Source organism: Phlebotomus papatasi, chromosome 2 (assembly GCF_024763615.1).
Source record: "Phlebotomus papatasi isolate M1 chromosome 2, Ppap_2.1, whole genome shotgun sequence".
Taxonomy (NCBI): Eukaryota; Metazoa; Arthropoda; class Insecta; order Diptera; family Psychodidae; genus Phlebotomus; species Phlebotomus papatasi.
In genome coordinates this window covers 21397099-21423051 of record NC_077223.1, presented here as the reverse complement: position 1 = coordinate 21423051, position 25953 = coordinate 21397099, and the positions used below count along the sequence as shown (strand labels likewise).

General features: G+C 36.4%; 3 protein-coding genes across 3 annotated transcripts; 2 read left to right on the top strand and 1 right to left on the bottom strand.

Annotated features, from left to right (window-relative positions):
- The first annotated feature begins 1888 nt into the window (after positions 1-1888).
- LOC129803004 (rho GTPase-activating protein 19) lies at positions 1889-8503 on the top strand. The gene is made up of 5 exons (XM_055849286.1): positions 1889-2230; positions 2292-3253; positions 3316-3452; positions 7445-7846; positions 7965-8503. The coding sequence occupies exons 1-5, from the start codon at positions 2121-2123 to the stop codon at positions 8430-8432; spliced, it is 2079 nt and encodes a 692-aa protein (XP_055705261.1). The 5' UTR covers positions 1889-2120; the 3' UTR covers positions 8433-8503.
- On the bottom strand, positions 8471-9136 carry LOC129803075 (U6 snRNA-associated Sm-like protein LSm1). The gene has a single exon (XM_055849417.1). The coding sequence runs from the start codon at positions 8915-8917 to the stop codon at positions 8522-8524; it is 396 nt and encodes a 131-aa protein (XP_055705392.1). The 5' UTR covers positions 8918-9136; the 3' UTR covers positions 8471-8521.
- On the top strand, positions 9130-25443 carry LOC129802997 (mitochondrial proton/calcium exchanger protein). The gene is made up of 4 exons (XM_055849278.1): positions 9130-9477; positions 14379-15037; positions 18349-19659; positions 24665-25443. Exons 1-4 carry the CDS (start codon positions 9426-9428, stop codon positions 25019-25021), a joined length of 2379 nt encoding a protein of 792 aa, XP_055705253.1. The 5' UTR covers positions 9130-9425; the 3' UTR covers positions 25022-25443.
- Positions 25444-25953: the final 510 nt, after the last annotated feature.

The following is a 25953-nucleotide window of genomic DNA, read 5'->3' as shown; positions in this document are numbered from 1 at the left end:
CACAATCTCAAAGAAAGTGGAAGCCGTCGAGCAATTTCAATACTAAAAGTCGTTGATAATTTTAAAAAAATAAAATGGACTTTAGTGCGACGCAAGTGTCAAATCTGGAACCAAATATGGACTATAGCGAGATTCTACTGTAATTTGAAAACTTCTTAAATACAAGAAAAATACGCGAGAGTAAAAAGCTTCTATTGTAAGACGTGTGTCGGTTCCGCGGCTAAAGGCCCTGCCGTTATTTTGAATCCCTAAAGACTGATTGGGTACACAAGGTGCCTTGTCCCTAGGGTTAGCCCTCTGAGTGGGAGGTGATGGGTGTGCATCTTTATCGCCCTACAGTGAGCTTGCCTACCAATGGGCAGGGAGCACTCATGCCTTTCTTTGGCATAACGCTCTCGTATACAATCAGTTGTTCTTCAGCTGTGAGTACAAACGCACCCTTATCAAGTGAATCATAATTGGGCCACCACTTCCAGTCGCGCTGCTATGCTCGCTTCCCAAGACCTCGGTTATTTTAATCTCACACAACAAATTAATCCAAATGGAGAAAAGAGAAATTTTCTAATTGGAGACAAACAGTGTACAGTAGACTCTCACTCAATCGGCTCTTTTTCAATCGGGCGACAAATTTTGTTGACAATTTTCACGTTTAATTATGAAGCTAGTTCGCTCAAATTCGCTGTAGTTCTTCCTATTTTATCGTGATTCTTTATAATTGAGCACTTTTTGTGGAATTTACAAAGGCTTTGACGCTCAATTCTATCGCTAAACCGGATGACATTTCGCCCCATATTCCCGATTGCGAGAGAATCTACTGTAAGTGAAACCGCGACGAAAAGCTTCCAAAATCCTGTTCAGTTACTCTTGAATGTAGGATTTGTTCTTATTTCTTGTCCTTTCTCCTTTCCCATCTGAGACAATCAGAAAATCTCTTAAAAAAAAATCATATTTCCAGTATTTCCAATTCAAGCATTTGCAGACACTTCAGAAAAACCCTTTTTGTTCACGAAATAGGTAATTATTTCATTTGAAAACTTCACGTACCGTTAATAATAAATATTAGTACTTAATTTCACATAATTCTTCCAGAAATATTAGATATATGTAAAAAAATAATAAAGAACAATCACCCTAATGTGTTTTTCATTAGAAAACATGGTTGATTAATGAAAAATTTGATGGCGAAAACGTACACTTTTAATTTTTCTGAGAAATTAACAAATTAAAATTTGTGAATATAAATAAATTTTCGTTTTTATTTGGAGCAAAATTAACTAAATAATGAAACTGAGGTATAGAAAATGTATAAATAAAAATTTAATACTGTATTTATCATGAAAAAATGATGTTTCCATTTGGAGTAGCGAAAAGTTTCCATTTAGAACAGGTTTTGAATTATCTTAATTTAGCTTAATTGACTTAAATTTGAAAAAATGCTAAGGTTTTTGGGTTTCAGCCGAAAAATTCTGGTTTCGTGAAAATTCCTTGGGCTAAATTCATAGATGTAAGTGAATCCCCGTGTTTCTAAAATTCCAAATGTTGTTTTAGAAACACAGCAAAAAAATTAGAATTGCAAAAACGCGATACGGTTTCTAGAAACAGGAATCTCAAGGTGTATTCTTTTTTCTAATGACTAACCCCTAGGATACAAAATTCTTTTCTTACTGTTCGAGTTTGTGGCTTGCCGAAAAAAGGTAGTATCTCTTCATGAGTATTCGTGTCCAGCGTGATTCTTTATTCTCAAATTTAATTGTTAAATTCATAAATCAAATTCGCATTCTGAGTTTGCTTTGCTAAGAATCACGACAATCATGTGCTTTTGTGGGTTTATGTAGAGAGCTTTTACGAAATTCCGCGAGATGGCGGTGGTTGTGACAGTTCAGCCGACTTTTGAATTTATTTTTCGAAAAAACTTCAGTTGGGGTGGTTATTCTGCGTGGGGCTTACGATTTTTCTCAATTTTCCACTAGAAAATTCGTGAAAAGTGTGTTTTTTTGCATGATAGCATGTTCTTTTTAATCTTTGCGTTGTGTGTGTGTTGAAATGTGGGTGAAAAGTGTGTGAGAAAGTGGAAAAATCGGATGCATCGTGTACACAAAGCAAAGTAACAGGTGTAAACAATGTCATGCAGGAGTTTGGCTGACCGCCTCCGTTTGGAGAATTATGAACAATTTACAATTTTGGTGCGGATGCACCTGTCCTTTGAACTGGATCTCAACACTGAGGAGTTGTGAGTGACGATGCGGTTGGGCAATTAATGGGTGAGTGAACTGAAGAATATTTTTTTGCAGTGAAAATGAGCCTGATGATCGAGGGATCTTCCGGAAGCTCAATAGATTGCACCGGAAGGCTAAGGGATGTGCTTCAGCCAAGACAGGAAGTCCAACGGATGGAATGAAGCAATCCCTGACGCCAGAAATTATGGAACAGATGCATAAACTGATGGATTTTCTGTGGACGGAGGAGAATATTGTGCAGGAAGGTGTCTTCCGACGAACTGGAGCCCTGTCGAGGCAGGCAGAGCTCAAAAATGCAATGTGCCTGGGTCAGAAGGTGGATCTATCAAAAGCCACATTCACAGTTCACGATTGTGCGAGTGTTTTTAAGGCTTTTCTAGCTGAACTTCCGGAACCCCTCCTGACCGATGCCTACCATTCAGCTCACTGTCAATTGGCCCAGTTGGTGGCCAATGGGACTGAAGGGCTGGAGGGTAGGCTCATAAATTCCCTGCAGTTGCTTTTCCTGCTCCTTCCGAATGAGAACAGGCATCTCCTGGAGCGACTTTTGGCTCTTCTCCATCGTACAACTACCTTTGTGGACAGGAACAAAATGTCAGCAACCAGTTTAGCCACCCTCTTCACTCCCCATCTCATCTGTCCCAGGAAACTTCCGCCAGAAACTCTCCACTCTATGTCCCAGCAGATGTCTTCAATTGTGGCCTTCATGATCACCAAGGGACCTTCTCTCTTTGACATTCCCGAGAGGCTATCCACAGACATCCAAGCCTACTTTGCTGAGCAATCCAGGAAGCGCTCCTTGACACCAGGACAAGTCCTGGATGAATCTGTAACTTCCGACTCCACTGCAGCCACTGTCTACAGTTTTGTGGACAGAGAAAAAACTGCCCAAGCTCACAATTCCAACTATACAACAGACACAGCCCTGGCGCAACTCTATGCCCACATCCAGAGCCTCCCAGAGTCCTCCAAAAAGAGAAAGCTCATCAACAAATTCAACAAGGAGAACGGACAAGGTAAACTCCTCAGTATTCTTTCTTTTTGAGAAGAATTTCTAAAATTTGTGTTCGCTTTTCAGGCACTCCTCTCATGATGAACCGCGAGAAGAGTGCAAAGATGTCTCTGGGAGATTCCATCAAGAGGCACATCTTCCACAGGAGCCTTCTGTCCAGGACGCCAAAGCGCTCGAGGACGCCTCTAAAGAATATTTCAGAGGTGAGTTCAGTCCTTTTTTTCTTTTCTTTTTTACGAATTACTAAATTTCCAGGGCTCTTGGGATTTTTTTCCAAAGGGACAATCATTGAGAAGAATTTTGTACAAGTTCTCAAACTCATCTACATTTTCTCAAGCATTTCGCAAAATGTCTCGTACTACATCATTTTTTCACAGCAAAGATTAAAAAAAAAATTATTCACAAATAGCTTTAAAAAAAACTTCTTTAAAATAGCAAAAAATAAAGAATTAAGTTGTAAGTAGAAAATCAAGTCAAAACTGGTTGAGGCTCACTGAAATTTGTTGAGGATTCAAAGACCTTTCAAATGAATCAATATTTATTTTAATCGGTTAACTCTTTCCGGACCGCAGCATATGATGCAAGCCAATTTCACAACTTTTTAATCAAAAATATCTAAGCTCAGGAATTAATTGAGGTCCTACAAAAAATATTTCACATTTGGACATCCTTATAGTTTGTAATCATTCACAAGAATCGGATTTTTATCAGTTCTGAATAATTAAAAAACATTGTTTTTCATAGAATATTCATATGCTTCTTTGGGTACTACAGTCCCAAAAGAGACAAAAGAGTTAAGAAATACCCTCTCACGTGCCGTTTTCACTCTTTACTTTGAAAAAAAAAAAAAAAAAACTTGAATGCTGTTACATCATTGGTATATTTTGGTAAAGTATCTGGACGATATTTTCTTCAAAAAAATTAAAAATATATCCAAAAATCGAGAGAAAAAGCTTGTTAGAAAAGGTTAAACTCACTTTTATGATCACAGGGTCAACTTCTCGTAGGACTACCCTAAAACCTCTAAGCTTCTGTCTTTACTAGACATTTTGTGCTTCAGTTCTGGCAATGATTTAACAGCTTTTATGTCTTTTTTACGGAATAACATGAAAATAATGTTTCTTCGGAGGTCCAGAAGGAAAATGTTGAGATAATAAAGAATAAAGGCAATTTTAATATACAAGGAAACAACTATTAACCTCAAATTTATACTTAGAGCACAATGAAAATTTAAATTATCTCTCTTTCATTTCCTTCCTGTAGGGTAAATTAAGCTAATTCAAAACCTGCTCCAAATGGAAATTTTTCGCTACTCTAAATGGAAACGTCACTCTTTTCATGATAAATACAGTACTAAATTACTATATTCATATATTTTCTATACCACAGTTTCATTATTTAGTTAATTTTGCTCCGAATAAAGCGAAAATTTATTCATATTCACAAATTTAAATTTGTTAATTTCTCAGAAAAATTAAAAGTGTACTCTTTCACCATCGAATTTTTCATCGATCGACCATGTTTTCCAATGAAAAACACAATAAAGTGACTGTTGTTTATTCGTTTTGTGTAACATTTACGTCATATTTCTGGCTAATTTTAGTTAAATTAAGTGCTAATTCTTATTGTTAACGGTACGTGAAGTTTTTAAATGAAATAATTACCTTTTTCGTGAACAAAAAGAGTTTTTTTTAAGTATATGCAAATGCTTCAATAGGAAACCCCGGAAATATGATTTTTTTTTTGCAAAGATTTCCTATTGTTTTAGATGGGAAAGGTGAAAAGACCAGGAATAAGAACAAATCCTGCCTTTTGTCGCTGTTTGAGTTACACTGTTTGTCTTCAATTAGAAAATTTCTCTTGTCTCCATTTGGATTAATATGTTTCCAATAGAAGCATCTTACACTCGCGTATTTTTCTTGTATTTAAGAAGTTTTCAATTTATATCTAAAGAATTTTCACTAAACAGTAACATTCCAGAAGAGTCAAGGAGCAAATTTATGTAATTCTCTTCAGAAAAAATATGAACTTAATGTGTTGAATCTTCTGTCAAAGTTAAAGCGTCTGGAAATGGTTTTGAATTAGAACATTTACTTGCCCTAAGGTTTCTTTGGAGGTTCAGAAGAAAAATGTTGAGATCCTAAAAAATAGAGGCAATTTTAATATACAAGGAAACAACTATTAATCTCAAATTTATACTTTGAGCACAAAGAAAACTTAAATTATCTGTCTATCATTTTTTTTCCTATAAACAAAACGAACAACAAAATGTGAAAAAAAGTAAAATGTTATACACAAAATGTACTTGTTATCCTTGTTATAAGGGAAGATTACCAAGCATCGGAACATTAAAAAACATGCATTGGTATATAAGTGACTCGTGTAACTATATCTGTACATTCGTATTTGTACTATTTACAAGGAATTGTGACAAATAGGTGTAATTGCGAAGTTCCACTCTATTTCGGGAATTGGGAGGGACTTCATCAAATATACCATGGATCGGAAGATGTTTTTGATATGATTAATGTGAGCCTATGCTTCCGGATCGTTGGAGCAAAATTTTCCTTTGTTCTTCCCAATGGCTGTGGTTGCTCGAAAGTTGAGACACAACCGTTCGCTGGTTGGAATTAAGAGCTGGACAGGCGGCAGAAAACTTCTTTCAAGTCAATCAATCCAGCTTTTCCCACTTTTCTCACTGATTAACGAAGACTCATGATCTTTCAATATAACTCAACAATTTACTGATTAGTGAATAAGTATAAATTATGATACTGATTTAAATGAAATATATAGGAAATAATTTACTTTAAGATCCATGTTGTATGAAAATAAACCACGTCCACTGGTAAATATTATTTAAACCTCCTTGAGTAATTGATTGTTTTAAACTTTAGTTGATTTGAAAAATATTTATGAATACACTAGGGGAGACTGGGGCAAAAAGTCACAAATCGAAAATTACAAAATTTATTATCTTCCAAGATAAAAAAGATAGTGGCTTAAAATTTTTCCGGACATAGCCTCCATAGACCTTCTTCAATGTCGTAGATTTCTTAGAAATCGAACAAGGAATTTAGGAAATTGAAAATATCGAAATTTTTAGCTCTATTTTTTGAAATATTTTACTTGAAGAATATATCAATTATTACCTACTTATCATTCAAAATTAATGCACTGGTGATTATTTTCTAAATGATTTGGATTAAAAAAAATAATAATAAAATATAAAATATGCGTTTTGTTACTTTTTGATCCAATCTCCCCTAATTTTATAAATTTTGTTTAAGAATATTTTTCAAAATCAGACAATTGTGACCGAAAATATTGGTATTTTCTATTTAAATTTTTCGGAATTGAGTAATAAACTTAATTTCAAGCTAAACCAACCTGAAATTTGCAATAATTTCAATTTACAGTAGACTCTCGCTCAATCGGCTCTTTTTCAATCGGGCGAAAATTTTTTTGACAATTTTCACGTTTAATTATGAAGCAAATTTGCTCAAATTCACTGTAGTTCTTCCTATTTTATCGTGATTCTTTGTAATTGAACGCTTTTTGTGGATTTTATAAAGGTTTTGACGCCCAAATCTATTGATAAACCGCGGATGACATTTTGCCCCAAATGCCCAATTGAGAGAGAGTCTACTGTAGATCGTTTTTGTAGTAAAAAATAGAAATCAACTTCTACAAAACTATCTTGTTACTTATTTTATATACTAGTAAAGTTGTTTTTTAAACAACTGATTTCCAAATGAAAGATGATTCAGGCAAGAAATCGAGAAGCTTATTTTTATGAATACAGGGAATACCAATACTTTTCCCCGTTTCATCAGATAATAAGCGATATCTCGTATTTTAGAGCTTCTTGGGGAAATATTGAATACTTTTTTCAAAGGTCTTGGATTTAGATTTCAGTTTATTTCCTGCCTTTTGGATCCAACGATCCTTTCATAAGACTATATGTAAAATAGTTAGCTACAATCTACTAAAATTTGAGTCCTATCCCTCTGCTTAAAATGCTGAAATTTGTGAGAAGATGAATTTTAATGAATTTTATATGTAAATATTAAATTTAGGAATCATGACCAAAATTTCTTCGAATGTTTAGCCCCTTTCTATCTTCATTTTAATCTACTGATTTTCCCGCGCTCATTTCTAATTCTCTAACCATTTTGCATGATGCATGATTCAGACTCCACCTCATCCCTATGGACTGGAAAAGAGGCCTAAGACGCGCGTTCTCTTCCACACTCTCCAACTTCCGCCCACGGAACCAGTGACACCACCAGTAGCGCTTCCAGAAGCTCCTCCTTGCAATGTGAAAGAGGATAAGAGTGAACGGGAGGATGAGCCTAGAAGAAGGCAGCTTACGAAAAAGTTCCCTTCAGAGTCAAATCTCTGGGGAGTTGAGGAACAACGAAGAAAGAGCTTGAGTGGAAGTGTGAGTCTTCCGGATGTGTCAAGTGAGAGATGCATGAGATTGAGTGGAAAGGTGGTAGAAGTGAGTAGTCTCAATCATTCAAATGAGAGCTCTGATAGGAGTCTCATTTCACCAATCACCAAATCCACGCGGAGGATGCCCAAGTACATGCAGGTAGGGAGTATTCTGATTCCAGAGGGCCCAAAGGGCAGAAAAGAAGGGATTTTTCATGAGGAATTTCTGTGTGCGGAAGTTAGAAGGAGTGTTTTTTTTTATTGTTTTTTATTTTCAGGAATCAATAATGACGCCTAGATCGAGAAAACCAGTGATGCTCTTGGGGGCAACTCTCGGGGGTTCGGTGTCTGGGGAGAGGAGTCAACAATTGGATGACTGTGACTTCCGAGAGGAGGATGAAGATGAGTATGCGTCGTCGGGTGAGAAGGCGGACGAAAAGGGAGAGACTGGAGAGAGTCTATCGAGTCCATTTCGGGATTATTTATTTACCAGGAGTGTCCTGACGGCCAGTCCGGCGGATTTGTCTTTTTCCAGTCAACCGGATGACTTTGGATCAGCCACAGAAATTCGAGATCTCAGCGAGTCCGAGATGAGTGAAAGTCTGCTGTTCTGTTTGGATGGGAATCAGCCACAGGGAGTGGATATGGCAACGATAGATGATGTAGAAGTGGAAAATTTAACCAGTGTTGTGGCCAAGAAGAGACGCCTGCATGCTCCTGGAAGTTTGGATGAGACTTCCCTCTAAACTTAACAAAAAAAAAGACTTTAATCTCTTAAATCATATACTTTGGGGATAATAAAAAAGATTTAATCATATCTGGGACTTAAAGGGCTTCAGTACAGATCATCAGGGACAAGATCAGCATTGAGATTGAATCCACGCTCCTTGAGGGCTTTGGAGATGACTTTGTGCCTCTCGTGTCGCTGTTCCTGTTCCCTGCGCTGTGCATCGAGGATATCATCCACAGACACTTCAGTCAGGGGAAGATTGTTCTCTTTTTCCCGATCTATCTCACCCAGGAGAACTACATTTTCTCCCCGGATGATGAAGACACCTCTCGGAATGTCACCGTATTCATTGCCGACATGAATTCGCTCAATGGTGCGATGCAGGACAAGATTTGCAAATTGATCAACACTCCGGAGGTAACCAATCAGTGTCCGGCCATCTCTCAGTAGCACCATTAGCTTCTTGTCCACTTCCTCCAGCAAATGGGCTGTTCCGTCCATTCCAGATTGAGGTTATGTCCACCAAGCTGCAGGTATTCCGGTTCCAAATACAATTTTTCTACCACCAACTTTCTCCTGGATTAATGTAAAAGTCCTCAAGAGCAGAAATAATCACCCAGAAGCGGGATTTACAGGAAAATTGTGCAGGAAAAACACCAAGAAAAATTCACAACATTCTATGTGGTGGCGCTGCGTACGCTTTCCAGTGTCAAACGATGGTTGTCATTGGAATTCGACCATTTTTCCCGAAACACACCGTCATACAAAATTTCTTGTTCCGCGAAAAACTCAATAATTTTCCCATTTCTTTTAACATTTTCACCAATTGTACTATGCAAATATCATTTGAGTGACCTATTACAGTATTTGGTGGTAAAATTGTGCGATATTATCTGTGGGTATTCATGTAAAATTGACATAAAAGTCAAGACAAAGGGAGCTGGCAAACGTGACTGGGAAGTTTCTGTGAATTTTCTTAGTGAAGTGGCCAGGAAGAAGTGACCACAAAATGAATGTATTGGTGCGGAGAGGAAACCTAATCAATTGCCGAACAATAAGGTGTAAGTATTTGCAGTAGGTGGGGGAGGAAAAGTCAATTGTGTGAAAAGCAAGATGTCTTCGGGGAATTTTCCATGCAATGACAGTTTTTGCGCCGATTTTACGTAATCAGAAGGTGAAACATCTGATTTTTCCGGTCAAGTTCATCCATCGGAAGCCGATAGTTGCAGGGTCCTTGGAAAATTCCCCAAAGAACAGCCCAGGAGGCGTAGAATTTGATAAAAAAACAGATTTTCCGAAGAGCTGGAAAGTGCCACTGTGACCCACTTTCCGGACAACCCTACAGTGAATTCTTAAGGAATAGTGTCAGGCAATTTGGCACAAGACTAAATATAGCCAAGAGAGTACGCAAGAGAGTGGCAAGTTCAGCGCGTGAGTGCATGAGAAAGACATCAGCTGTCTTGTGCAATCTCTGGGTCTCTCAAAGCGGCTTCTTGGCGTCTCGTCGTCTGATCAGCTTTTGAGTCAATTTTCGCGAAGCTCATTCGCAAACATTCTCCACAATCACCTTGACACTCCACGTCTCTCACAATGCCAATGATTATTTTATATCTCCCACAACATGACCTTCCGGACATTCGACTTCCAGCTTCTCCGGGTGTAATGCGTATCCCCCCGATAAGTTTTTTGCTAATGAAGAATTCTGGTGACTAACACGGGATTGTTGGATGATGAGAAAGTCACGAAAATGCTCAGAATTTCACACAAAATTGAGATTTTTCATCAGAACGCAATTAGCTTTTTAGCGCTGATTGCGGTAAACTCGTAAATTTTTCGTGCAATCTTCTGAAAAATATTGAAATACCGTAGCGTAGTCTTAATTCTCGGATGAATAATATGCTTCATGTTTGCCAAATCAATGAAAAAGATATTTCTTACCAAATTAATTATATTAAGAGCAAGCAGCATATGCTTCATGCGTATGCTTTTTACAAGGGGTAACTCATTGTCAGGAACCTGACCCACTCTGGCCGGGGTATGTTTGGAATACGTAAAACCCATGAGAAATACTTGAAATTCCTAGGTTTTTTGACTACAGGAGATTGGGCAATAATATTCATAAAAAACGGTCAGAAAAATGAAATTTAGTCAATGGCGCTGGCACACCTTTTAATTTAGATCAAGAATATTTCATGAAATCCAAAATCATGTCCTTTTCCATCCCGTCCATCCCAAATTGTTTGCATAAGTCTATCCTACTCTTTCTCACTCTTCTTCTTCTTTTGAACATCAAACCAAATTTAATTTAGTTCAGTCCAATTTTGAGACCGAAAGAGTGGAATAGACTTATGCAAATCACTTGAGGAAGAAAGAAGAGACAATTTTTACTTTATGAAATTTTACTGATCTAAAAGGTCAGAATTTTAAAAAAGTCTAAAGTTTCTGCTTACAAGGATAGGGAAAATTTTCTTTCAAGACATTTTGTAAAGAAATTGCACGACTAATATTTTTTTATGCTAAAAAATAGTTAAATATTCTTGGCAAAGAGAAAATGGAAAAGTATGAATTATCTTGATATTTTTCGTTTGATTTAAAAGAATTTAGTGTGATCTTAGTTTTTTTGTTGATAAAAAATAATACATTCCATGGCTTTCATGGTCTTTTATTGGCAACATTATATTAATTACGATTACACTAATAAATATTTCAGTGAGGAATTTTCTTCCAAAACACTCTTTCTAGGCAAACTTTTTTCATCTGTGTAATTTAGACACGCTCCTTTCCTATAATTGATATTGTAGTCCCACTGTCGCTATTCAAAAATCAAAAATCATTTTAATTATACTATTTGTAAAGTTATTATTTTTTTAAGGTTAAAAGGGTTAAAGGAATAGCAAAGAAATTGATTTAATAAAAGAGATGGCAAAGTTATTGCTCGAACTCGTGACTTAGATGCTATCCCTCAAAAGTACTTTCGCATCATTTATCTTTTACCGGTTCTCAATCGATTTAAAACGATTCATAAATTACCTAAAAGATCCTATAAATCAGAGGTATGCAAGAACCGTTTGAAACCGAACGAACGTCAAATGGCTCAAATGAAACATGTGCGTCAATAATCAAAACGCTACCAGAACAAACTTATTTTGACGTTTATTCGGTTTCAAACGGTTCTTGCACACCTCTGCTATAAATAGTTTTAAGAGTAATAGAACTGATTTTCGGACGAAAATTAGTTATCGGTTCATTACGGGTTCACAACCGATTTTAACTGATTTATAAATTATTGAAAACATTTCCGAAAATAGGCGTATAATTGAATTTCGAGTAAAAATTAGTTATCGGTTGGTTATGAACCTGGTTATGAATTGGCCCAAACTTATCAGAAATTCCAAGACCTTTCCAACTCCTTTTAAAGTTTGACCTTGAAAACCCGTTATTAAGAAATATTCAACGGTATTTTTGTACAAGGACGAAGTATCCGCCTGGATAATCTCTGAACATACTAAAAATAAAAAAAATCTCATGACGCGTTTTCCAGCAAGGGGAGGAGTCCTCTTTAGGTTCCAAGTCGCTATCTCTAACCGTTTGGCCTCGAGAGCTGGTGACACACGGGCGGTTTGACGGACTGTCGAACTTCTCATAAAACGTCTGAAATGTGAAAATTTATTGAGAAAAGTGGTCTCTGGGATATGGAAGGTGTAAATTTTGGGGGGTTATTATTAATCGTATCGAGATATATTCATTACAAAGGTAATCTTTTTTTTTACAATGTTCATATCCCGTGTTAGAAGAATCTGCTAGTCCGTTTATAGACTCGTCTAGGAGCGCCTTCCCCGCATTTTGGATGCTTCTTCCATGCTCCCGGAGTTGTTGGGCGTAGGCGGTGCATTATATTACGTTATTAACATATGAAAATTGCCTAAATTAGGCATTCAGATCTTTGCACCGGGCGGGACTCGAACTCACAACAGTAAGTCGAGCCAGGGAATCGATCCGCCAAAGAGCCAACGGTCTTGCCTATTGCGCCACTGATTCCCCTTCCATTTTGATTCTGATTCCATTTTGGGGGGTGAAAAAATTGAAGAACTATACAGTAGAGCCCCGCTATTGGCCATCGCTCTATATAGTCCACTCCACAATTTATCGACCGTTGATTTCAAATCACTGATTTTAAGTTAGATTATGTTTTTTAGTACGCGTAACATGCAATGTTGTCATAATTATTGTAATATTTTTGGCAAACTTTATTGAGTAGTTGTGAATTGTGATCCATACTGAAGAGAGCGAGGACAAGTACCACAATCGCAAAAGTCGTTGATAATTTTAAATAATGACATGATTAGTTTAGAGGAAAATTATTCTTCAAGGATAAACTCCAATAAAGAACTGCATAACTCTCTGATTAATGATAATTTAAGTAATTAAATTTTTCATTGCTACAATCGCTACAATATATGTTCTATTTCTATGCTGAATTTCCGCTTACGATTTTCATGTTAGCTAGAATGGCTAGAAGAAATAGAAGATTTTTATTTGCAACATCTGGAGAGAGAATTAAAGAATCAATAAGCAAAGTAATTTGTTTTTATGTTTCAACTGAGATTCTTTACAATCTCATTGTGGTCCGAGCTGAAATACGACTTTATCAGATCGAACCCAAATTATGGATTTTCGTGGACGTCCCGTCTAGAGAGAGACAACAGAAAGAACTATCGAAAGGAGTTTACGGCTTAGGTTTCATATCGATGGGCGGTTAAAAGTCACTGATTACAGATTCACATCTCCGTCACTTCTCCTTCCGCCATTTTGGAACACTCTCAAATTTTGTCTTCTCAATAACTCAGCCCCTACAGGCCCTATGGCATAGATCTTACTCAAATTTTAGTATACTATAGGTGCGTCAAAGAACTTTTGATTAACAAAATAAGTCTTCTTGACGTCTCTTGCCAGCACCAAGCTTGAAAGAGTCAAAAATTTAATTTTGAAACGGTCATAACTCCGATTCTAGTTGTCAAAATTTCATTATCTTCGATGATTTGGAAAGCTCTCGTTAAATGCTACAACTCTTCTGAACACCACATAATTACATTCGATTTAATCGAAAATCCGATTAATCGAAAATTAATTTTCCAAAAATTTAATGTCGAATATTTCGAAAACAAAACGATACTTTTCGATGAAATTTTAGTTGCTGAGGTCAAATCCTTTCGAACGATGGGTCGCACTCGCATTCCCTCTCCTCGATGTTCCCTTGACCGAGTTATAATTGAAAATAACTTGACCGGCCTATGTTTTCGGTGTTTATTAATGCAAATCGATGAAATTTTAGTGTGTATGGAAGATAAAAACCTTTCCAATAAATAAATAGATTGTATCTCTCCAGACTTAGACCGTCTTCAGACTAGAGGTTTAGCATAGTTTCTGAAGGTCTCAAAATCCTAAATAGCAACCAATTTAATTTGTTCTGATTCAAATATATTAATTCCCCTTAATAACCCATTTCTAAGTTAAAATTTTAAAAAATTATAGACTGATAAGAAATTAGAGAAGTTAAGCCTTATGGCTAAGCCTTAGTTCTGAAGCCCGTATTAGTGTATGTGTACTTCCTTACTGTACAGAAATTGACCGGACTCTACTTTTTGTTTATTAACCGATTTCTGTGAACTTTTAGCTAAGATTTCTGTTACTTTTTTCCTTTCATACTATTCATATATTTAGAAAAGGAAAATACATTTAATTTTTATTTACTGCAAAGTAGAATCCAAACGCTTTAATCAAAAATTATCAAAATCCAGTGAAATCAAATCTGTCACATTGTTCTTCATTTTGGTTTTCCGGCAAAGGTCAATTCTTATTATCAGCTCTTCCCAATGTCACAGTCTATTGATAAGAAATTTTTCTACTATCTCATGGGGATTTGGTTGATTGGGATTTGTGCTGATGTTGTGTGTTGTTGCAGACACCGGCAACGATGGGGGAAGTCGGCTGACACATAGTTCAGTTCTCACGAGGAGACTAAGTCGCCTCGATATGAGAGATTTCAATGTTCCTGCCTATCGTTGGAGGCACTACAGCGCCAATGCTCTGCCATCTATGTCAGCCTGTTCAGTTCACCTGGACAGTCGCAGGCAGCCGGCTAGATCCTTTTCAGTGTCTTCGAGGCGGCTGGAGCAGCCGTCATCGAAGGTAGAGGCTACAGTAAAGAATATCAAACAGGAGGCTGAAGTGAAAGCCAAAGCCACAGCTCCAGAAAGTGTGCCTGAAAAAGGACTGGCTCCAGTGCCGGAAAAGGCAGTGGTGAAGAAGAGTATAGGACAGAGAGTATGGGCTGAGATCCTACACTACTACCATGGGTTTCGGTTGCTGGGCATCGACGTGAGTATCTGCAGCAAATTACTGTGGAAAGTGCTGAACGGGGGAAAATTGTCAAGGAGAGAGTATCAGTTACTCATTCGTACCACATCAGATCTGTTTCGCCTTGTACCCTTCTCTGTCTTCATCATTGTGCCCTTTATGGAGCTACTGCTGCCAGTTTTCATCAAATTCTTCCCCGGACTGTTGCCATCGACTTTCCAGACGGCCAAGGATCGAGACGATAAGCTGAAGCAAAATCTAAAGGTAGGATCTAATTAATTTTCAGGATGATTTTTTATTTGTTTATACTGTCTCAATTGTTTCGATCACGGGCACTTTTTAGACGTATGCAAAAAGTGTACAAATACCAAAATATTGCAGGAAATGCGGAAAGGCTCATATGGAAATTTTTTGCGCATAGCAATTTTTTTGGCAAAAACTTCAAATTTCAGTAGAAAAAGGAAATATATCTCATTTTAAATGATGTATAGTTAAAAAAAATTAGGAATAATGGAATAAGTATCGAGTAATTGATTGATATTTGCTTCCTAATTGCTCAATAACAAGCATTTGTAAAATGTCCAATTGTACTAGATGAGCGTTAAACGGAAAAATAAATTTTTATTTTAACTAAATTTTAAGCCACGCCTCCTTTAAAATTTATAAGCAAATAACACTATTTCTTTATTTTCGTGTTTCATAGAAGATAGTGGATTATCTAAACTTAGGAGATATTTCAGAATTCTATTGTCATTATCCATAGGATATAAAAATATCTATACCTTGGTTGCCAATAAATCCTTAAGGGGGCGTGGCCTAAAGAGTTTTTTAGTTTGTTACAATTGTGATAAAGAGAAAAAGAAAAACAAGTAAAAAAAAATTGAAGTTATTGAAGTACGCTCTTAAACCTGTTTTAAGAGGTTGTAGATGTAGACTCTTAGAAATGTACGAGAACTACCATCTACAGTAGACTCTCTCAAATTCGGGCGTTTGGGACCGAAATGTCACCCGAATTAGAGAGTTGTTCGGGCATGAAATTTTTTGAATTGCAACGATCTTTTATTGACCTGCATACTCATATTCAGTTTACATATTTATAGTAATTGTAAATTTCATGAAAGCCCCTTAGTAAAGCAAAATCCCATAACAACTGTGACAAAACATGGCAAATTTGAGCATATTTGTTTCATTCGATATTCATATCGAACTTGAAAATTGTCAACAACCCCATAGCAAAAGAAAGCGGAATAGGAATAACAAGCGAAAAATTCCTTGGAATTTTCCACTATTTTTCCTTAAAAAATTCCATAGGAATTTTCCATATTAGGCTCCAAGGAAAATTTAATGGATTTATGCTGGATTTTTTATATAGAATACATCCATGGAAATGCTCGTGGAATTTATGTGGATTTTTCCACCAAAATAAAATGGATAAAAAATGAAACTGTCACATGCATCTCGTGATTTTACTTCCGAATATTAAAGAAATAGCAAAGATTACGAGGATTATATTATGTTTTACTAAACCAGCAATAACGAATTAACGCTTTGAGCAATTAAAAAAATATTTTATAAAAAAAAAATTTTCCTAAAATATATATTAAATGACATAAAAACAGTATTATTTTAGGTTGGCGACCTATTTAATGTAATCACTTCACTATTATCTACACGAAACGCAGTGTCGCATAATTAATTATATTATAATTCGTCGCAGGAGTCACTAAAAATGTTTGCGGAAGGTTTGGAAACAAAATTATCCACGTTGTCACAACACCATTTTATTTGTTTGACATTCGAGAAAAAAAGTGGAAAAAACCATATAAAACCGTATGGAAAGATAGTGGAAATTTCCCGATTTTTCCAGGTTATCCCGCGGACGTTTTAACATGTGAGTTTCCATATAAATCTTCCACGGAACTCCGCGGAATTTAACGCTGGAATTCCAGTGGTTCGTACTTGAAATTCCATGGACAGGTAAGATTCCAATGGAATTACCGGCTCCAAATTCCATGGGAAAACTTATTGGAATTTTTGCGTCAAATTCCGGCGAATTTTGCAATTTGGGCGCAAGTTTTCCACTGGAATTTCCACGGAATTTTGCTATGGGGTATGCATTGTTCCAGGAAATGAAATTTTTCAACAGGATACCCAAAAAAATCCCGAGAAGTCTCCTGGTTCAATAGAGAGCTAATGCTTCAAAGCATCTGTACACGAAATTTCATTTGATTTCGTTGAAAATCATAAGAATTGCAAGGCTATCAAACCTTAAGGTGGCGAAGAGTACTTACTCTACCCTATTTTAGTTCTGTATTTATCGTGAAAACAATGATGTTTCCATTTGGAGTAGCGAAAAAGTTCCATTTAGAGCAGGTTTCGAATTAGCTTAAAATACCCTACTGGGCCCACATTGAGAAAAAAAGGGGGTGTGATTGACTTTTTATCCTCGTAACTTTAACACTTTTTAAGGGGAAAAATATATCAACATTTTTTAATGTTAATATTACACCTTTTTCAGTGTAAGATTAACATGAAAAAGGGTAAGTTTTACAAATTATACACCTGAAAAGGGTAATATTTACACCGATTTCGGATCAATATTGCAGGGTATAATTAACATTTCCGGAATGTTATTTTAACCCATTTCTTACCATGGTATTATACATCATACGCAAATTGAGTGATTTTAGATGATTTATTCCAGGGCAATTTTTATCCGAATTGCTGTCGGGAATGGATTTTTAGTAACGTTAGTTATTCAATTACTTGAGAAAAATAGTCCGACAGAGATGGGAATACATTCTGTTGTTCTTTTCTTGCTTCGTGTGAAGTCATATAAAATTTTTCATAAAATGGCGGACGGAAAATTGGACATCCCGTCGATTTTGTTAAAATTGGCCTTCATCCTTTTTCCTGATTTGAATTTTGGTTGCCAATGTGTTTTATTGGATAGATACTCTATCGAAAGCAATAGAGTTTGTAATGAATTAATGCACAGAATTTAAATATCATTGACCGTTAAGACGTGTGTTTGAGGGCGGCTCCCCGCGCCCCCATAATGGATAATTTTTTTTCTTTTCAAAAAAATCATCTATTAATCTGTAGGAAACTAATCCCAAAATATGAACATTCTATCTCAAATATTTCTGGTACATTGACTGAATGGGTTAATGTAATTTTTACACCTTTTTAAGTGTAAGATTAACATGAAAAAGGGTAACCTTTACCAATTATATACCTGAAAAGCACCTAATATTTACACCGATTTCGGACCAATAATGCAGGGTAAAATTAACATTTCCGGAATGTTATTTTAAATTTTTCGGATTTCTCTAAGTGTTCAGCTTAAGCTGTGTGATCTGTGTAAATATTACCCTTTTTAGGTGTATTATGGGTTAAAGTTACCATTTTTCATGTTAATTTTACCCTTAAAATGTGTAAAATTAACATTAAAAAATGTTGATATATTTTTACACCCGAAAAGTGTTAAAGTTATGACGAAAAAAGATTAATCGCACCCTTGAAGATGCAAGCTAAGGCGCTGTTCGTAACCTTACATTAAAAATCTGTTTCAGGTGAAATTGGAGATGGCTAAGTTCCTGCAGAAGACGCTGGATGAGATGTCAGTGAAGCACAAGGAGCACCGTAGTGAAGCAGCCAAGGAATTCAGTTTATTCGTGGCAAGAACACGTGAAGCCGGAGAGCCTCCAGCTCCGGAAGAAATTATGAAGTTCTCAAAGCTCTTTGCCGACGAGATTACGCTGGATTCACTCAGCCGGCAGCAGTTGATGGCCATCTGCCGGGTGTTGGAAGTGGGAACAATTGGCACAAATGCCTTCCTGCGCTTCCAGTTGCGCATGAAGCTGCGAGCCCTGGCGGCGGATGATAAAATGATCCAGAAGGAGGGTGTGGATGAGATGAACTATCCTGAGCTGCAGGCAGCATGCCGATCGAGAGGCATGAGGGCCTATGGGATGTCCGAGGAGAGGCTGAAGCAGCAACTACTGGAGTGGATTGATTTGAGTTTGAATGAGAAGGTGCCTCCGTCCCTGCTTTTGCTGTCACGAGCTATGATGCTGCCAGAACACATTCCGACCAGTGATAAGCTCAAGGCGACCATTTCGGTGCTTCCGGAGCAAGTTGTGGCACAGACCAAGGCGGCTATTGGGGAGCGTGAAGGGAAGATTGACAATCGTACGAAACTGGAGATTATTCAGGAGGAAGTGCGGAAGATCAAGGAGGAACATGAAGAGGAGAAGGAGACAGCTCAAGTGGAAGCTGCGGCGAGCAAAAAGGATTCCGAGGAACTGGAAGATAAGGCTCCAAAGATTGTCCTCGAGAGCAGTATTGCGGTGGATCAGGAGAAAATGGCTGTGCTGGAGAAGGCGGCAGAGAAGCCTGCAGAGATCTCATCGCAGGATCTGGAGGTGCTAACGGATGCCTTGGGAGAGATTGCCAAGGATAAGAAGCAGCTTTTGGTGGAGAAGGAGCAACTCAAGGATCTCAAGGAGGAGATTGCTGACTACGCAGAAGATGTCAAAGAGCTCAATGCTGTTGTCAAGCCAACGGATAAAATTGCCGAATCCACAGCAGCTAGGCTTCTGCACAAACGCGTGGACAAGATGATTGGGAAACTGGACAAAGTGCTGGCAGATCTAGAGGCCAAGGAGCAAAAGATCAAGTCAGACATTGAGACAATTGAAGCCACAGAGGACAATGTACAGCAAGAGAAGAAGGAACAGCTCGTGTATGTGGATGAGTTGATGATGGCTATCAAGAAAATCCAGAAGGTGGACGATGACTCGAAACTTCACCAAATCTACGGGATTCTCGGGAAGTTGGACGATGATCGAGATGGAAGGCTCAAAATTGACGATGTGCTTAAGGTAAGTTTCTTTTTTATTTTTAAAAATATTTTACTTTTCAGCAAATTTTCAGAATAAAATTGAAAAATGTGAAAAAAAAACAATGATAGGGTAAGGGTGCCAAATTTCGGCATAGTTGCATTCAAGCGCCAAAGTCTCAGGTTTGAAATGTAGTATTTTTAATACAAGTTGATTTTTTTTGTTACTTAAGGAGTGTTTCTTGGAGCCTTAAAAATCTTAAAAATACAGAAAAAGGGTAAGTGTGCCAAATTCCGGCCAGCTTGCAATTCCGGCCATCTTTTTTGTTCCTCGAATTTCCGTGAATTTTGAGTTTTCACACACTCTAGAGGCTCTAGAGATTATATAACGCAAAAGAATAACAAAAAATTTAGCTTCGACAAACGAGATGACGTGAAAAAGATATTGGAAGAATACCCGAAGGGTAAGGAACTATGAGAATGAAGGTGGCCGAAATAGGACACCACAGCTATGTCAACATTTTTATTTTTTTTAAAAATGTATTAAGAATGATTTTAGAGTAAATAAAGACGATAAACTGTGTACAAGTTTTCAAGCAACACACCTTAAGAAGAAGTAATAAAAATATTCAATTTGTATTAATAATATTGCATTTAAAAATTGAAACCTTGGCGCTTGCATGCAACTATGCGGAAATTTGGCACATTTACCCTAGCTACTTTTCAAAATGAATAAAAATGTAGACATAGCTTTAGTGCCCTATTTCGGCCACCTTCATTCTCATAGTTCCTTGCCCTTCGGGAATTCTTCCAATATCTTTTTCACATCATCTCGCTTGTCGAAGCTACATTTTTTGTTATTCTTTTCCATTATATAATCTCTAGAGTGTGTAAAAACTAAAAATTCATGGAAATTCGAGGAAGAAAAAAGGTGGCCGGAATTTGGCACACATACCCTAAGCAAGGTCTATAAAGAATATATTGTGACAAAAAGGGAGTGGGAAGAGGATGACATTTAATAGAAGTGTCTCTACGTCAGATTCAATATAATAAAATTTCATCGAATTTACTTTAAAAAAAACAACGAAAATATCGTCCGTTTAAGGTATATTGAATTATAACTCGGTTCAGGATACATCGATAAAGAAGTGCGACCCACCGTTGGAAAGGTCTCGACCTCAGCTACAATGTACTGATATTTCAAAAGAATGCATTGACTAATTTGCGAAACACTTGACTTAGATTTTTCGATGTCGAATAGATCATATGATTTATACGATTACATTATGATCATAAAGAATTTCGATTGTGAGTCGAATTTTAAGGGTAGAGGATCACGTTAAGAAAACTGCAATCGCGGCAGAAATGGATAAAATTGGCTCGACGTGATTCCAATTCACAATCGAACTTTCACGTATTCCGAGTTGCACGTATTTCGAGATCATCTGTAAAGAATCTCGGCTATTATAAGCTTATTTGGGCTTATCACTGGTCATTTTCTATTCTAAAAAGTTTGGGTACAGAAGACTAACAAAAGAAAAAAAAGTTCTTTGAAATCGGTTAATAAACATTAGAGATATTGTCTGATCAGTTTCGTTGTTGTAAAGGGTAGGTTGGGATGGGGACAAGTGCGTCCTATCGTCAGGAAGGTCTCGAAATCAGATTTGAAAATTGAAGTTCCAGATTTAACAACGAATTTTCAATAATTTATTTTTCAATTACCGAAATATCGATTTTCGAAACCTCATGTAAAATAATTCGAAAATTTGACAATTTTTCGATAAAATTTTAGAATGCTTGGCTTAGTCTTTAAAAGAAATCTGCTGCAGGGTTTGCAAATTTTCTCGATTCATGATGTAATTTCGTGCGTTTTTTCGGACCCGAAAATGTTCATAATCCCGGGACCCAACGCATAAAATCATATGCTGAAAATCGAAAATTGGTAATATAAAAAACCTATTGCATAAATTACGCTGTTTCTTTAATTTATTCAAGGAAATCTCCTGTGTTTATGAAGATTTTTTAGGTGAGTAATGCTATTTCCCGCGATTTTTTTCTGTCCTGAAATTATGCAAAATCCCAAGATAATCGTAAGAAAATCCTAAGAACAAGATGCTAAATATTAAATTTAAACAGATAGGTCGCACACTACCTCAATTTACCGCATTGTACCACCCCCTCTCCTTGACCATTACTACACTCAATCCCGGTATTATGCTCATTTTCGGGACTGTAAAAAACGCGCGAAATGGCACTACGCGTCGAGAAAATTTGCATACCCTAAGGGCCTTTCTTTTGAATAAATCTGCCGTAGAACGAATTTCACGCGGAGTAAAAGTAGTTCAAACAAAAAGATTCAACTGTTTAATAGAAATGCATTAACAAACAGTATTTTTGGCCAGAGTTTTTCAATAAATGGTTAGAATATTTAAAAACTTTAACTGAAAAAGTAGCAAAATGTTTTCAAATTTCCCGCGTCGCAATATAGTATACATTCAGGCGTATTTAAAAAATGATTTCATAAATTGACTCCCAAAAGTAGGCAAACTTGCATAATTTGTATGAGCATAATTCCGTTAGGTGCATAATCCCGAAGTGCATAATGTCGGGACTGAATGTATTCAAGGAAATCTCGTGTGTTTATGATATTTTTTTAGGTGCGTATCGAAATCTATTGGTATCAAAATTGCCAGATTACAGGGAGTTTCGCTTTAAAAAAAATTCTCGGGACCGAAAAAAAGCCCGTGAATTCACTGCAGTCGCACAGACTTTGTCTTCCAAACAATATCGGCAAATCTTATCAGTTCTAATGCCTATTCTTTTTAAGTACGATCCAAGATCACAGTAGTCCTTTAAGCAGATCAACTACAGGGAGTTCCGCTTTCAATGAAATTCTTGGGACACAAAAAAGCCCACGAATTCTCTGCAGAGACTTAGAAAAATTGCATACCCACAGGAGACATCTTTGCAGTAAGACACGAAAACGCCGTGATGTATGCTAAATATTTCCGGCGCCAATTTTTCGGCCTATTTTCAGCGCCAACGAAAGAAATGCATTTCAAATTTCTATCTATTCGTAAAATGTTCGGCAGGAAAACAAACATTTACGAACAAATGACAAAATTTTACAAACATTTTTTGTGTGTTTATGAACATTTACGAACAAATGTTTGTAAAAGTACAAAAAATCCTCGTCAAGTGATCATGTTGCGAACAATGTTTGTGAAAAAAGTACAAACTTTTACGAACTTGTTTGTGGGTTATACAATTCACGAGCATTTCGTATGTCTGCCATAGCATTTCACAAACATTTACGAACATTTTTACAAAATACACTCAGTCCCGGCATTAAGTCCTTCGGGATTATGCACCTGACGGAATTATGCACACACAATTATGCAAATTTGCCTACCATCGGGGGTCAATTTATGAAATCATTTTTGAAATACGCCTGAATGCATACTATGGTGCGACGCGGGAAATTTGAAAACATTTTGCTACTTTTTCAGAACAAAATTTTAATTTCTTTTTTTTAAGGTATTTTTTTTTATTATTCTAACCACTTATTGAAGAACTCTGGCCATGTACTGTTTGTTAATGCATTTATATTGTTGAATTAGTTGAAACATTTGAATCTTTTTGTTTGAACTACTTTTACCGACTTTTACTCTGCGCGAAATTCGTTCAACGGTCAATTTATTCAAAAGAAAGCCCCTGTAGGTATGCAAATTTTCTCGATGCATAATGCCATTTCGCGCGTTTTTTTCGGTCCCGAAAATGTGCATAATGCCGGGATCTAGTGTATTTTTTTCTGTATACAAAGTTATCTCCATATTGAAGAGTTTTTTCTATACAAGCGTAGGGAATTTACTTCCATATGGATATAAATTTCTCTAGTGTGTAGAGGCCATAAGTCACGAGATCGAGCACATCACAAAACCTAAGACGCTTTGCCATACCTTTTGACGAAAAAAAAAATCTGGGTTATTGCTTTATCACTTCGTTGAATTTCTACATTTTAAGTGCATAAAAAATTGAAAATAATTTTTTTTTGAAGAATACGAATTAGGGCAGAATCACATTGACAGTAAAATGCTCAGCGTCACCGTCAAAGCCTCACTGTATTTCGTTAATTTACGCATTTTCATTGCAATTCTTACGCAAATTCTCAATTACCGTATTACCTTATCTCATACTCGGTGGCACAAGGTGAAAATAATATAAGAAAACTGAAAAAATTAAACGAAAATGCGATAAAAGGTGAGCAAAAAACTGTAGCAAAAGTTTTTTTGCTGGCCGTTTATCGCATTTTCATTTTATTTATTCAATTTTCTTATATTATTTTCACCTAATGCCACGGAGTGTGAGATGAGGTAACACAGTAATTGAGAATTTGCATAAGAATTGCAATGAAAATGCGTAAATTAACGAAATACAGTGAGTATTTTACTGTCAATGTGATTCTCCCTTAGCTTTGAGCATGGCAAATGGTAAATTTAAAAGTTTTTTAATCCTAAAGGTCCATCTCAGAAGTTTAAAGACATTTATTTTTAAATGAATTGTAAATTATATCTGATTCTAAAACATTCAAATGTTACCTTTTGGTTAGTGAAAAAGCTCTCATATGAAGATTTATAGACGTGGCAGCTACAAAGAGCATTTTTGAGTACCACTGAATTTAATCCCAACTTTGCTGTTTAATTTGAACTTCAACGTTTTATTAACTTTAACTTTATCAAAAAACAGGGCACTCTAACTGCAGAGTAAAAGTATAATTGGGATTTATCTTGCAACTGTGCAAATAAATTGGCAAATAAATTAGTTTTGTTAAAACAAGTACAATATTTTCATGAATTAATACTAATAAAAAGATAGCATGAAGGTATTTTATGTAAACATAAATTACTAATTTTCTCTTGTGATCGAAAAATATAAGAGAGATGATTTAAAATTTTCCACAATGATAAATGTCTGGAATGCCTGGAAAATTTAATGAATTAATTTGAATTAATTGTCTCAACGTGTCCATTTGCCTGATTGTCTTCCAGGTGATTGAGATGATTGCAAAGGACAATGTTAAATTGAGCGAAAAGCAATTTGACGAGTTGATTGAACTGATAGCCAAGGAGGAGATTTTGGATAATGAGGATAAAATTGTGAAGGAGCTGAATAAGCAAATGGCAGCTGCTAAGGAAGAGGCATCGGTGTCTCTGCCACCACCAACAAATGCCGAAAAGGCTGAAGGGGTTCAGAAGAAGCTGATAGTGGATCCAGATACTGTCACTGAGGCTGTGGAGAGGCAGAAGGAGAAGATTCTGCCCAGCAATAATGGAATTCCACCGATTCCGCCACCGCTGCCAACGGCGTCTGGTGGCGACAAGGTGAAAAACAGCAAGACCTTGTGACCTCGATCCAAGACCGAGAATTAAGGGATGCTGTTCTGAAACACAAAACTCTCTCTCACGAACCTAGAGATTCACTATGAGGAATTTCAAGTGAGTGATTCTTTTTTTTAGTGCAAAAAAAAAACAATTCAGTGAATCCTTTTACCTCAAACCAATTAAAATTACTACCTATATACTCCTATTTTCCCCTAATAATCCTTTGTAAATAAATAGCAACAATATTTAATTATTCCCTGCGGCTCCTGAATTTCTCGTGTTTCGCCATGTGAGATTAGATAATGTGCGCAAATTGTGAAGTTTTGAGGATGCCTCTCTCATACCCCTGTGCAAAATTCCACAAGTGAAAATTTATTTTACTACTTAAATGCGAATGTGTTGTTACATGATAGGTGAATAAAACGAGAAAGGTGAATAATATAAAATGTTTTTCAACTGATAGTTTTTGTGGATTTTTCAGATTTTTCAGGTTAAAAAAAAAAGAAATTTTTCACTTTGGCTGCTTTAATTCAAAAAGAAAGCACCGGATTATGGATCAAACTATAAGAGATATCAACTTCCGGTTTTCGGTGACCCCCCTTTAAAAGATCATTATCTAGAGGTATTTTACCATGTCACCCTCTTTCATCCATCCAAAATTATGGTTTTTGGTTTAAAAGAATGGCTTCAAAGAATTCTCTAAGGAATTTGGAATATGTTTCCGACGTAGGTTAGCTGAGCATTTCGTCCCTAGATACATGTAACCGAAAAAATCGCCATTTTGAATTTTTGAAGGTCAAATTTAACCTGAAGAACTTATATGTCAACCAGTATGGTCAAATTTGGCTTTTTAAGGAAGGTCTTGAAATTTCCAATCCGGCCGCATATCGGTTTGAACTGGTAAGGTACGTAATTGATTTGTCTTTCTCCAATATTTTCTCTTTTTTTTTTGTGCA